The 13,506-nt window shown below is 37.7% G+C and overlaps 1 protein-coding gene across 2 annotated transcripts in view; it reads right to left on the reverse strand.

Annotated features, from left to right (window-relative positions):
• Positions 1-786: 786 nt before the first annotated feature.
• MYCBP2 (MYC binding protein 2) overlaps positions 787-13,506 on the reverse strand; it is a 178,281-nt gene continuing 165,561 nt past the window's right edge. For both annotated transcript variants that reach the window (XM_089511145.1, XM_089511144.1), the window contains 8 exons: positions 12,994-13,126; positions 11,182-11,285; positions 9,409-9,597; positions 7,016-7,123; positions 5,485-5,694; positions 3,800-3,907; positions 3,520-3,685; positions 787-1,597 (listed from right to left, as the gene is read on the reverse strand). In XM_089511145.1, the coding sequence (XP_089367271.1) occupies positions 1,482-1,597; positions 3,520-3,685; positions 3,800-3,907; positions 5,485-5,694; positions 7,016-7,123; positions 9,409-9,597; positions 11,182-11,285; positions 12,994-13,126 (1,134 nt within the window). In that variant the 3' untranslated portion in view covers positions 787-1,481. The remainder of the gene's footprint in view (positions 1,598-3,519; positions 3,686-3,799; positions 3,908-5,484; positions 5,695-7,015; positions 7,124-9,408; positions 9,598-11,181; positions 11,286-12,993; positions 13,127-13,506) is intronic.

A 13,506-nucleotide genomic window follows, 5' to 3' on the forward strand; every position in this document is an offset into this window, starting at 1 on the left:
AAATCAACTCATAAGTTGGTTTACCAATCCTGGGTCCCCAGTATCTGAATATGAAGGCCATCATAACATGGCAAGTCTGTTAAAGTTATGTGTCTGTCCAGGAAAGCAAATGTGATTTTGATCCTCAAGTTAAAAGGAAGAATTGGACATGGAAGAAGACAAGAAATAATATCCAAGAATTGTGTTTAAAAAGACATTATGTCTTTTGAAAGATTCCTTCTACAACAGGATTGGGAAACTGGTGGCCCACAAAATGTTACCAGTCAATTAGTAGTCAATTAGTAAATGGCAACTGGTGGCTCTGAATTTCAAGCAAGCTCCCCAAGATGTTGAATCAATGGCTCTATTTAGGGCTATTTTATGTTACCCATTTATAGTGCTATGATTCCACTTTAGCTGCCTTCACTTCCTATGGACTCCTGGAGTTTGTAGTTTAGGGAAGGGCAATTAGAATTCTCAGCCAGAGAATTCCAATACCTCATCAAACTGCAAATCTATGGATTCTACAGAAGACAGCCTTGGTAGTTAACATGGAATCATTGTCCTGCAATTGTGTCCCATGAGAAAGCCTTAAATAGACAGCTCTTTAAAGTGTGGGCTACAATCTACAGCAGCGGTTCCCAACCTGTGCTCCATGGAGCCTTTAAAGCCATGTCAAAATGGACAACAAAAGCAATTGTTTTCTAACTTCGTGAAAGCTGAAATAAAATTCTGATATTGTTTCAACATTTGTGAAAAGACATATTTTTGTTGCTTCAAAAGAAAGGCATTACAAATTCATTAGACTTTCACTGTATAAAAATGTACAGCGGCTTTATTGACATATACATTCCATTATGTTTACAGCTGCAAGATATGAGGCACACTCAGTATTGCACTTCATTAAAATTTCAGGCTCAAACATAACCCAGAAGTTTAAATGAAACTGCTGTTTACAATTTAGTAATTCTTATACAGGACAAACATTGATCTTATATATATACAGTGTGATACTGGTTACATTTATGCCTTCCTAACACTTTTTATTTTAAATAACAGTCTAAGAAATAAACCAGAATACTTCTGTTTTCCACCCCCTACCCGTGATGCAGTTACAATTGTACAGGATTACAAAAAAGTCAGTATACAATAATCAACTTTTTCTTCATCTGATATCCAGCATCATTTGGAGTCCATGGAAACAGAGCCTTGAATGCTTCTTTGATAGCAGTTATTTATTTGTAAGTGTCCAATGCTTCGTAGCTGATGCGCGTAATGGCCACATGCAAACACCTCACAAGATTTTATTTCTTGAGTCATAAATGTCAGTTTCCCATAGCAAGGATTATGTACAAGGTATTTGGCATCCTTCTCGCGCTCTCATTTTCCTTTCCCTGGATTAAGAAATGGTCCCATACTCTTTCCAATTGTGGTTTATATTGAATTCAAGACACTTATGGGATGACAGCAGCTTTGTTTCTGGCAAACAAAAGAATTATGGACTAAAAAGTATGTGCATTTCTGCAGACTCCACAGCCTAGTGCAAATTCCTCACCAGTAGGTGGATGGACTACATGGAGGGGACATTCTGTTCCTTCAAGCTGCTTGCCTTTGGGACCTGAAAAACAGTTTAGCAGCAAACAGAAACTGTAACTTTCACAAACTTTTGGAAATTCATACAGCTAAGCAGTGATATTACAGAACTTTAAGAGCACTAAACTACCATTTCATGGAGGGAATTCTACATCTGATCATTTTGCTCTCTAGGTACTACAGCGATTCTATCACCTAACAATACCCATACTTTCTCTTACTGACAGCACATAATGGCTCTCTTCTTTGATAAATCTGTGAGAATAATCTTGCATGAACACAAGTAGTCTGGCAAATCAGATGGCATGGAAAATGGTACTAGTGATGGCAGCATTTAACAGAGATCTCTTCTCAGAAGAGAACTGTGGGAACTGGACAGAGCACAGATTTGGGATCTTAAAGGGACAAAATAAAAACTAGTCTCCTCCTCTATGAAGGGCTTTATGCCTGTATATATATATCTGACACTGTAAACCAACTCAGGTTCACAGAACTAGTAGGTTTTTGTGAGAAGGCAGTGTTAATTCCTATCTGCACCTTGATTTTTAGAGTGCTGGATGACCTCATCTATAACAATTCTCTTGTGTTTTCCTACTTTTATCTTTTTTTTTTCTTACCAGGAAAAAAGCCTGGTAAGTAAAAAGGTAGAATTAACACACAATACTTTTTGAATGTCTAGTAGCAGGTTTCTATCGGAAAGCACCCTTAAGGTACCGTACTTAAACTTTTTACAAATGAAACTAAACTTGTGCCTTGGGGAAGTGGAACAGATCTCAGATTACATTGCTCTATAATGGAATATAGAAACAAAAGGAGCACCTGGTTATTTCAATGTGTCTTTATTAGTTGCAGGCTCTTTGTAAGGCAGAAAATACTGAATTCATCAATCCAAACAGGATGCTTGCAGTACCGTCTTTTTATGCTACTGTTCAGCATGGACATGCCATAAAGTGTTGTGGAATTTGCTTGGGAAAGGAGGGCTTCCCATTTTATTGTTGATTAATAGCTTTCGTCATTTAAGAATTTACTTATAATGCTAATTTATTATTGATAAATTAAGCAAGCCTTTACACATACAACTTTACAGAAATATCAGTTATCAAATGCTGTCTGGTGGAACGTGAGGAATGGCTCTTGGGGGGGGGGGGCAGCTCCTTCAGCCTCTAGAGCTAGTCTGGTCTACTTCTTGTAGTTCTAGGCAGACTTTTGACTCAAGCATGCTTTGCGCAACTAGATGCTGGGGAATGGGCTTTTAATGCTTTCTTTGTTGTACTGTATCTGTACTTTATTGATGTGCTTTTAAATTTTTTAAATTCAATTGTGTTTTAATATTAGAATTTATTTCACTGTTTTAATATAGTAACTTTGTGAATTTATCTGATTTTTTTTTTAAAGTTAGTTTGGTTAATCTTGTCAACTGCCTTCCTTGAGTCCCAGGTTTGGGAGAAAGAGGTACTACAGATCAAATATAGAAGCAGATTTACTATAATTCATCTGCTGGAGGATATTTTGATTTAAAATATATCTCTATTGAGATGCAAATGGACTTTAAATTTCCTGGACTTTGAAAATCTCCCAATTTCCATATGACCAGAAGGAGGAGGAGCCCACCTGCAAAAGATATCCTCCCCAGCATACCATCTTTACTAACAACATGCAGGCATATGACTAACATCTCCAATTGTTGTTTTTCCCCCCTGTTTTCTTTGTAATATCTTTGCCTGATAAAGAAGCCCGTGGAGCTTTGAAAGCTTGCAACAAATATAGTGTGCATTTCAGTGGCCAATAAAGGTATCACTGATGGATTTTTGTTTGGATTTGCTAAATGGCCAACACAACTACCCCTGCATGTTTTCTACAAGAACAATGTTTTACAAAATCATGACAAAATATTACTTTACATGTTACTAACTTTCTGGAGAGTTCAGACAGCTTTAACGTTATTACCTGCAGGACAATGTGGAAGTTCTTCTTTAGGAATGCTTGTCATTCTTTGGAAGTCATCATGACAAGCATTGCAAAAATGTGTTGTCCCAAAACAAAAAAACACAGCCACTGAGCAGCAATAGCGGCATTTGTACTCTAGAAAATCTGTACCATGTTTCGGACACATCTGTGAGGAAAGAAGAAAAGCCACAGGTTAAACTAGTGTGTGAAGCCTGTCTATAGAGTGAAAGTTTGCTCTATATGTTGGAAAGTAAAATTTCAAACAAAAGTGTTTCCCCACCTGAGCCCTTGAAACATCAGAGCAGGCACCACAAATGAGCTCTCTGGGATCATAGTCATCTCCTTGGCCAGCCTCTGCATCACAACGTGCTTCTCCACCAAAATAAGCCTACAAGGGAAAACACAAAGATGAACATCAGAACATGTAGGCAAACAAAATACATTGGCACATTTTAAAAATTAATTAACTTTTAATCTACTGGAAGTAAAAATGTGCACCTAATTTAATGGGATGTGATAATAATTGGAGCTGTGATGGGTCACACCTCCACAGCCATTTTTGGGTGATAAGGTAGACTGGATACAGTGGCACAAGAATTAAATAATTAACTGCTGGAAGAATTTCATGGTGGAATGGAGAAAATGATTTCTATTCTTCTTTCCCTGACCCAGCTAAACTACATAATTTTCTGTTTTGCCCTCATTTCTCTGGGAATTTCTTTGAAATACAGCAGAAATTGCAGTGGAGAAAAATCAGTGTAAAGAAACACAAAGAGGTACTCCTCCTAACATGCATGACTTGAGTATAATTGTTATAAAGATGTGCTTAGAAATATGAAATATGAAGTTATAAATTTTGTAATAAAGTTGAAATGACTATGAATATTCATTGTGATAAGCAATAATGCTTCCCCCAAATTTCTGCAAATGGATAGGAATATTTAGTCTTAAGAGAAATAAGTTTTATACTGTTGCGGTTGAATCATCTATCCTGGAAATGCACTGAGGAAGTTTGTGAAGACAATGATGGCTAACCAAGTGAGATGAGTTTCTGGCTGAAACTAAGCCGCTTGCGTCCTAGATATGAGGAAAGCAGGCAAAAGTATATAGGGAAGAGAGGCAGATGTAGGCAGGGCCTCTGAAGAGAGGAGCTAAGGAACTGATAAGGCAGCGGAGCAAAAGGATGAAAGCAAGAGAAGAAAAAGAAAATATTTAAAGAAGAAAAAGCTTATCAGATAATGTGCAAAAAGCTAAAAAGGAGAATTTAGGTCCAAAACACTTCAGAAATAATCCAGTTTGAGACTGCTTTAATGGTCATTGCTCAGTGCTAGGGAATCTTGAGAACTGTAGTTTATTGTGGCACCAGAGCTCTCTGACAAAGAAGGCTAAATGTTTCACAGAGCTACAGTTCCCAGGATCTCCTAGCACTGAGCCACAGCCATTCAAACAATCTCAAACTGGATTATTTCTGCAGTGTGTTTTGGACCTACAAAAGGGAAACAGGTAGAAAGCAACTGTATCCAGGAGCTGCAAGAATGAGGCGTGCTGATGTTTGTATATTGACTGACAACAGCCACCAACATATTTGCTTGCAGTTATCTACTTTAAATGAAATGTCACTGACAAGGTATAGACTGCTAACAAGGAAAAAGAAAAGTCTTTAAAGTTCATCCTTCACTAGATGATTTTTAAATGTTTATTGCAAGAATAAAGCTGAAATGGAAGAATAGTACAACTGCACTAGAATGGATTTCAATACACTTTAGATTAAATACAAACTGCCTTAATGTAGAACAATGTTAATATGTCTTCAACGTGCTGTTCTTAAACTTCAGTCTTTCAAATTACAAATGACAGGCTTATCTTTATTCATACTTAAATGGTAGAATTAATCAGAATACACCAGCTTCTCAGCAATTTCTGTGCAGACTAATCCAAGTAATCTGTCTAATCGCTGAATTATACCTTTTTGCATTTGTAGCAAACGTAATAGGCATATCTGTTCATAGCATAGCCAGCAGGGTCATTATAGAACCGAACTCCAGGTGTTGTGATAGCCTCGCTTTTGTGCAGCCCTTCATATTCCAGTCTCATTAATGCTTTCCTTTTTACATCTTCATAGAGCTCCTTGATAGGATCAAGCAACTCCTTTAATACTATATGATTAATTTTGTTCTGGTATAAATGAAAAGAGAAAGAGAAAGTAGATAAGCAAAACTGAATCATATATTTGGCCAAAAATCAGTATTTTCTTTGATATATAACAAAAAGAAAACCAACCAAAATTTCTGTGTATATTACACAACACAGTAAAATCCTCAACAGGAGTACAAAACAATAAAATAATGCTTTGTCCCATCATTATTAAGTAACAGAGTTAGGATAGTTTTTTTCCTACCCTTTCTAGCCTCTGGCCTGTCTATGCATTTTGGAAATACATAAAACCTGCTCACTTGATGCATGGCAGTGACTTCCACAGTTCAGACATTGCACATTACCTTTGCAGGGTGTCTCCTTATATGTGAAATTTTAATTATATTATGTGAAATTATGTGCATATCACAAACGTTATTTTGTAAATGTCTTTTCCTATACAGTATCCAAATAAAATCTACCAAATTGGGTTTTTAAAATCCCTGGAACCATACAATATGGTCTACATTCAGTTGTCAGCCCCAGGTACACCATAACAATAGATCAATGGTTCATGAAGACCCAATTAACACATTGATTCAACAGGAACTAATAATTAGATTTAGGCCATTATCTAACTGGGATGCAAATTTCAAGCTTAATTTTTTAATCATGATTTTGATATCTGCAGAGGGGTGGTGGTGGTCCCCCAGAGACTTCCTATACCAAGGGTCCACAACCTGTGCTCCAAGGAGCCCTTAGGGCTCTGCATGCACTTCCCAGGTGCCCCGCAGCCACTCCAGAAAAATGAAAGAAACTAAAATTGAATGAAATTAAAGAATAAAAATATATTCTTATATATATTCCTAAACACCATTAACTTGTAAGACATAGGATAGGCCTCTTAGGGGCTCCGCCATAAAAATAAGGGCTCTGCAAGCCAAAAAGATTGGGAACCCCTGTCCTATATGCACATGTCCAGGAATTGTTGAGATATGCACAGGAAAGCTTTGTATAAATGGATCACTTCACATTATAATTTCTTTTCATTTTCTCCAGCAGACTGCTACAAAGTTGATGCAAATCTTAACTGTGGGTGAGTGGCCAAGTATGAGTGTCTTCATATATTTTGTTCACTATTTAGCTGATTAATATTTTACACGGAAAACAACGATTCATTTTCAAGTATCGAACTGCTATGAAAGTTAATAGAAACTCAATTGTTTATTTTTCACAAATCAACATTCTAATTCCTGTAAATTATCAAATGCAATCCTAATACTGATTTTTCAAATCTGAAGAGCACATCTTAGTTCTTCAATATCTTTTTAAAGGTATGAAACAGTACTTGTCCTTCGCTTACCTTGCAAATAGGACAGGACATGAACCCAAATGTTATCCGTGGCCCAAGCCATCTGTTTTCTAGAACTCGACAACAGCACTGCAAGTGGAATATGTGACTACAGTCCAGCTGCAAAGAGGAAAATTTATCACTTCATTCTAAATAATAATAATTTTGTACACACATTGTAATGTTGAGTTTATGCTGATAAATTTTCAAACTAAAAAGTCATTATCGATCCACAGGGAGAGGCAGGAAATATAAATAGACTAATTTATTATTATTATTATTATTATTATTATTATTATTATTATTATTATTATTTTCATCATTCTAATTTCACAAGAAGAAAAATAAAGAAAATTAGTTCAATGCCACTTGAATCTATTACAGTGCAAACTGTGCAAAATCACACTGAGGTTTACAAAAACGTATCCTCTCAATTAGCATCATGGTGATTTTTAGGTAAGGCAGAATGTACTTAACCTTATGATATGAGAGAATTTTAAGCTAAAATTTCATAATGCTGTTTTAAAGGCTCAGTCTAGACACAACACACAGCTATGGCTAGTGCTAATGATAAAGTTGCCTTAACCACTGTTGCCTTAACCACTGTTAGGAATCAAGTTGTCTGAGTGAACTCATGTGTTTGCTAGGCCTTCCACACTGAACATGCCTATAGAGATCCCAGCAAGATATGCTTGTCTCCTTACACTCAAACAAGCAAGTCAACACCCTTTACCATGGTTTAGAAATCTTGTTTCAAATTGTTTTCATATCCTTGTTTGCAACTGCACTTTAACTACAAAGTGTCCACACTTCATGCTTAATCATGGTTAAAATAAACAACTATTATGTTTGAACAAAACAAAAGTGATTATCCATATTACATCAGATAGTATATATAGAATTATAGAGCTGGAAGGGACCACAAGTCATTTAGTCCAACTAATGTACTTCAGAAAGTGCCCTTCCAACCTACTGACTGTAATGAAGATGTGAAATACAATTTTGAGACAGGACAAATTGTGAACTTTACAAATTGCAACTCGTGGTACTAATGTCAGATTATTTTTAGTTTCCTGGTGAAACTGATTTTACAAACTTAGGGGCCCATATACAATTTAGTTTCTCAGGGAAGCTGAATATTCTTTCAAATATTTATGACTCTTCTCTTCACTACCAAAAGAAAAAGAAAGACTCAGAGCTGTTTTCAAAAACTAAGCAAAAGATATACCTAGGACTATGGATTTTACATATCACCTCAATGGTAGGTATCTTAGACATCAAGCTAACTATTTCAGCTGATGTTTTAAGGATTAGTTAGACTTTCTGTTAACAGTACACACTGTCCTGGTATGGCCTGGAGCTGCCTCAAATCCTATCAAGTATTTTAGTTTTCTGTCCTTCTGGTTCTGGACACTTTTAACAGTTTCACTTCTAGCAGCTTCTATTGGTAATAGGATGGGCTAAAGTAATGGTCTGAATACAATATGTGCATTATCAATAGTTGAGGAACGTCAAAATTAACAAACTGGCTTTTGTTAATTAAGTAATTATTTCTAGTGAAAAACTGACTATGTATGTCAAGTGCTAGAGAAGTCTGAGATTGTATGGGCTGTGATTAGTTCTCTTAAAACTTCTGGATTGCAATGCATACAGAATATAAAAATAGAACCCTTGAGACATAATCTTCACCTCACAGAGTCCTGCTGCTGTTCCATGAAATCCATGTTACTGGTATATACCAGTTAAACAAGCTTTCTTATCCTTGTTTATGTACATATTCCCACTGTTACAGTTGTTATTCTAATTGTTTTATGATCTTCTTTTCCACTTCATCAACTAAACAATAAAATCTGATTAAATCAGATCCCTTTGTGTCTGCTCATTCCAGACAGGCTCAGTAATGAATCAATGAATTTTATCCGTTGATGCTTATTGGTGTCTGGTCTGAGTGGTGCAGAATTTAGCCCCTTGTTTGCTTTGGAGCCCAGTCACATCCTATGACATCTCAGATTCTACTGGCTCAGAATGGTGGCAATCTACCTCACCTTAGATTTGGGGATATATTTTGACCTGTTGCTGCTATTCCCAAGCACTATGATAGATTTTAGCACTGGGTGAGCCTGTTGTAATAAGGCTACCAAACAGAAATAAATAATACTAATGCAGCTTGGAACCAAGAAAACTTTGGTTGTACTCTGTCAACTGTAATAGCAGAAATGCACACATTAAAATGTATTAGCACTAATACCACAGAAAAGGAAGCACAAAGGGAGTATACATAAATCTTATATAGCTTACATGCTGGCATTAAATAATTTCTAGTGGATTCCTCCCCACTAATTAATTATAAACTCTTTGACAATTAACATTTTAGAGATTTCACAAATGAAAGACCAAACCCAAACCTGAATAGCTGGTGCGGCTGAAAGTGCTTCTGTGAAACAGATCATACACATGTCATCTGCATCTTGTTTAAGGGTGGTGGTGCTCTTGTCACAACCGTGCAAACAGGGCAAGCAGTGCTCTTCATTCTTGACCCCTCCACAGGGGTGACCACAAGGATGTGTTTTACTGCAAGCTATCTTAGCATACTCCTATGAAAGACAGATATAAACTAACACTGTAAGTGTCAACAACTTAGAAGATATGATAATGTCTTGTAATACATCTAACAGACAAGTAGTAGTTATTCTTATGCATGTTTCTCTGCTTTACAAAGACAGCAATATCCTCTCCATTTCCAGAAATAGGTATTTCAGCTAAGACAAGGCAAAAGGAGGGAGATCAGTGTCTGGTGATACAGAGAGACAAGAAGGACAGAAAAAAGCAAGATGAAGAAAAGACTAAATAATGTAACCTGCCTATGATCTCTCACAGTTATGCCCTTCTCACTGCCTGAATTTTTTTTTCCTGGAAATCTGAATAGCAGATACACTGGTAGTCTCCAGTGTTACTGAAAAGTTGTAACACAAAAGAATGACAATACTCAGTGAAATACAGTGGGTCCTTCCCATACATGGGGATCTGTTCCGGACCCCCCCCCCCCCACACACACACATGTATGGAGAAAAACGTGTAAGCTCAAACCCCATTAGTTTCAATGGGTGAGCATTCCTGCATCTGATGCAGTGTGCGCACCGCACGTGGTGCGCCATTCTCCTTACAGAGGCTTAACCTGGCGCGGGCGTGCTGTATGTTACAAGAGAAACAATGTAAGAAAAGCACACCTACACTTTAACATTTTCTTTTAGAGGAAATTGAAAACTTCTTTGTGTAATAAATGTCCAAATCAGCCATTAGTGATTGTTTTTATTGTCTATTATTGAACTCAAGCCTTCATCATCTTTGTATCTAAAAAAATAATAATAATTGGGGGGAGGGGACATTTATCCAAATGCACAGCTTCCATTGCCAAATTATCTGAAAGATTAAGGGGCACAACAGACCACTTATGAGAAAGCTGGATTGTGGTTGTGGCAACCACATGCCGCAGCCCTTATCCGCCTTTTTGACGGCCTAAATTGCTGCTCCATTTTGCGTTGGCAAAAAGACGGCTTTTACTGTCCCCCACTGCAGCTTTGTGGCACTCCTTTACAGTATGCGGCACACCTGAAAGCTGGTCCACATCTGGGCAGCCAGAAGGTGTGAAGCCGGCTTCCAGGCATCTTGGGAGCCGTGCATCATCTGCATGCCATGTCCCCAAGCCAGCTGGAAGCTGGCTTTCTTGACCAGTCTGTTTGGCCCCTAAGTCTCTGGCTCTTTGGGATCAACTATATATGGTAAGAAAAACTTGACAGGCCACTTCTTTCAAAGTAGAGTTAAGAATTGATTGGAGGTGCGGGATTGGAGCAGAGAAGTCTTGGGGATACTATTTTTCATGACTTCTTGCTACATTTTGCTCTCTCTTCAAGTTTATCCTTAGCAAAACACATGCAGAAAATTTTTAGTAATCTGTTCCCTATACCACTTCACTGATCCAAATCATTCATCTACTTGCCCATATATATGTAATGGAAGGCTTTGGGGGATTTCTTTGTATGCTTTCATGTAACCTGTAGCTGGGTCCTTAAATTACAAAAGAAAATGCTTATAGGATGTTCTGCTCTTATTTACTGGGAAATAAATTCAAAGATTCCTGTAATGGAACTGAATAATTCCAGGGTTTAATATACACAAACCTGACAGTCAGCATCAGAACAGACACTGCCTACTGCTGATAATTCTGTTCCATTTCGGCAGCCACAGAAACGACATGCTTCAGAACTGCTTGTGGTCGGTTTGCCTAGGTTAACAGAGATGACTGGGAATCAGAACTCTCCCCAAATTTTAAAAAATGTTAGCAGATTCCATTATTTATCAAGCAAATGTTAACAATTTTACAAGCAGAGAAATAGATCTAAAAGGCAAATATGTCACCACAGCTATCAAGTGAAGCTGGTCATAATAAAGCAAAGCCATGTCTTGACTGAATACATTACTCTTCCTGATGTGGAATCAGGTAATCAGTCCATGTAGCTCAGTATATGGATTATCCCCAGTACCTTCATAAGGTTTCAAGAAACTATGACCTGGGATTATTTTCAATAACAGGTTGCAGAAATTGAACCTGAACAATTTTTGTCTTGGAGATAGGACCCTTTGGAATGATTACCATATATACTCATCTGTAAGTCTAAACATTTATGACTAAAAATTGACCCTAAAATCCTAGGTCAACTTATTTACAAGTCAGTATGGTAATGTGATAGCTCATTCAGATTTCCCCATGTGGTCGGGAGACAGTTTCTTTTTCTCTTGAGCCAAGCTGAAAGAATCCTGGGTGATTGATTGCTGTTAAACAGAGTCCCTCTCCTGCTGCTGCTGTCTGGGGAATCAAGGGTGAAGTCAAAGTTGAAACACTGAAGCAAAAAGCCTCGATTAGTGTTTCTTGTGCTGTATGCATACACACACACATTGAAGGAGCCTCCAAGTTTTACCCTGGATTTATCCATGGGTCATGGCAAAATCCATAATTTTGGCCCCAAAATCTGCCCTCGACTTATGCATGAGGTCGATTTATAGTTGAGTATATATGGTAATCTTGGCCAAATTATATTTGGGGCCAGACTGAACCCACCAGTCTGACTCCATCAGATGTCACTAGGTTCTACTCTCTTCCAAGTTTCTGGAAGCACAGAGTTCTGTAAGTAATTCTCTTAGCATAAACAAAAGAACTTGTTTAGCACAGGAAAAAAGCAGTGAAATCTCTTGATTTCTCTGATCACTATTTGCTGATAAGGAAGATTCTCCCTAGCATGCTGATTTTTGCCCCATCTAGGCAGCACACAGTGGAAGTATATACCATGATGCTCTGCAGGTCACACAGGGAAACTTCATGTGTTAGATTTGGCTGGGGGCACAGAGGTTCCCCTTATCTGACTTACATACATGCATGTTTCTGCAACATGGCCTAGGTACCACACTTAAGTAAAGAATACCTGAGAGCTAAAATTCTTAGACGGTGGAATTGTTCTATGTGTAAGAGAAAAAAATCAGACAGAGATCTATCTTACTCCAAGAAAATTTGTATCTTTTGTAATCAATACCTGAGTCAAAGCAAATATTTAGTGGTCTATTTTATGTGAAACTACAGTCACCCCTATGTTTTCGCGGGGGATCCGTTCTGGATTCCCCCACAAAAATGAAAAACCGTAAGTATTCAGGCTTCAGTGGCTTGAGTAACCTTGAATGGCTGCGTGCGCGCACGCTATTTTATCCCCCCGTGCTTGCAGTTTGCAAAAGATTGAGGGACACGAATGGCAAGACTGCAAACATTGAGGGACAAGTGTACTTCTTGCTTGAGCAAGCTAATACAGTACTGTCTGTACTCAAAATCTGCTGTTTGCTATTTAATGCAAAACTTGTATGTAATTTATATACTAGTGGGACAATAGGCAATATTCTCTCCTCTTCCCCAGGATCTGTCTGAAAAATAAATGCAAATATCTCACCTGTTTGTTCTCTGAACTCCACCATTGCCTTCATAGTTTTGGAATCTGCTAGTGCCATCAGCCAAAACAATTTGGTCCTACCGCAGCCTTCATGAAGATCAACCTTAATCGCTTCTTCCTCCTCTTTGAATACCTGCCAAGTTTGGCCAAACACATATTAAAGCAAGGGTAGGCAAGCTTTTTGACCCGAGGGCCGGGTTGCTGTCCCTCAGACAACTGGGGGGCCGAAGCCAAAAATTAAATAATTAAATAATTAAAAAATATTTAAATAAATAAACTGGGACAAATGTAGGACAAAATTTTCAAATGGAGGACACTTTTTATATAAAATGGAGGACACGCAAAAAAAATTGCTGATTTTTTTAAAAAAATGTTAATATAAATGCATGTTTTGGAGGCTTCTATAGACAATTCCCCCCTTGCCTGCCGCTTGCCCCCTTCTCCTGATAGGCCAAAGGCCCCATGCCCTCACGCGAGAGGCCAAAGGCTCCAGCGGCAATCGGCAGCAGGACT

Source organism: Sceloporus occidentalis, unplaced genomic scaffold (assembly GCF_023333645.1).
Source record: "Sceloporus occidentalis isolate IW3139 unplaced genomic scaffold, rSceOcc1.0.p SCAF_2, whole genome shotgun sequence".
In the NCBI taxonomy this organism is placed as follows: domain Eukaryota; kingdom Metazoa; phylum Chordata; class Lepidosauria; order Squamata; family Phrynosomatidae; genus Sceloporus; species Sceloporus occidentalis.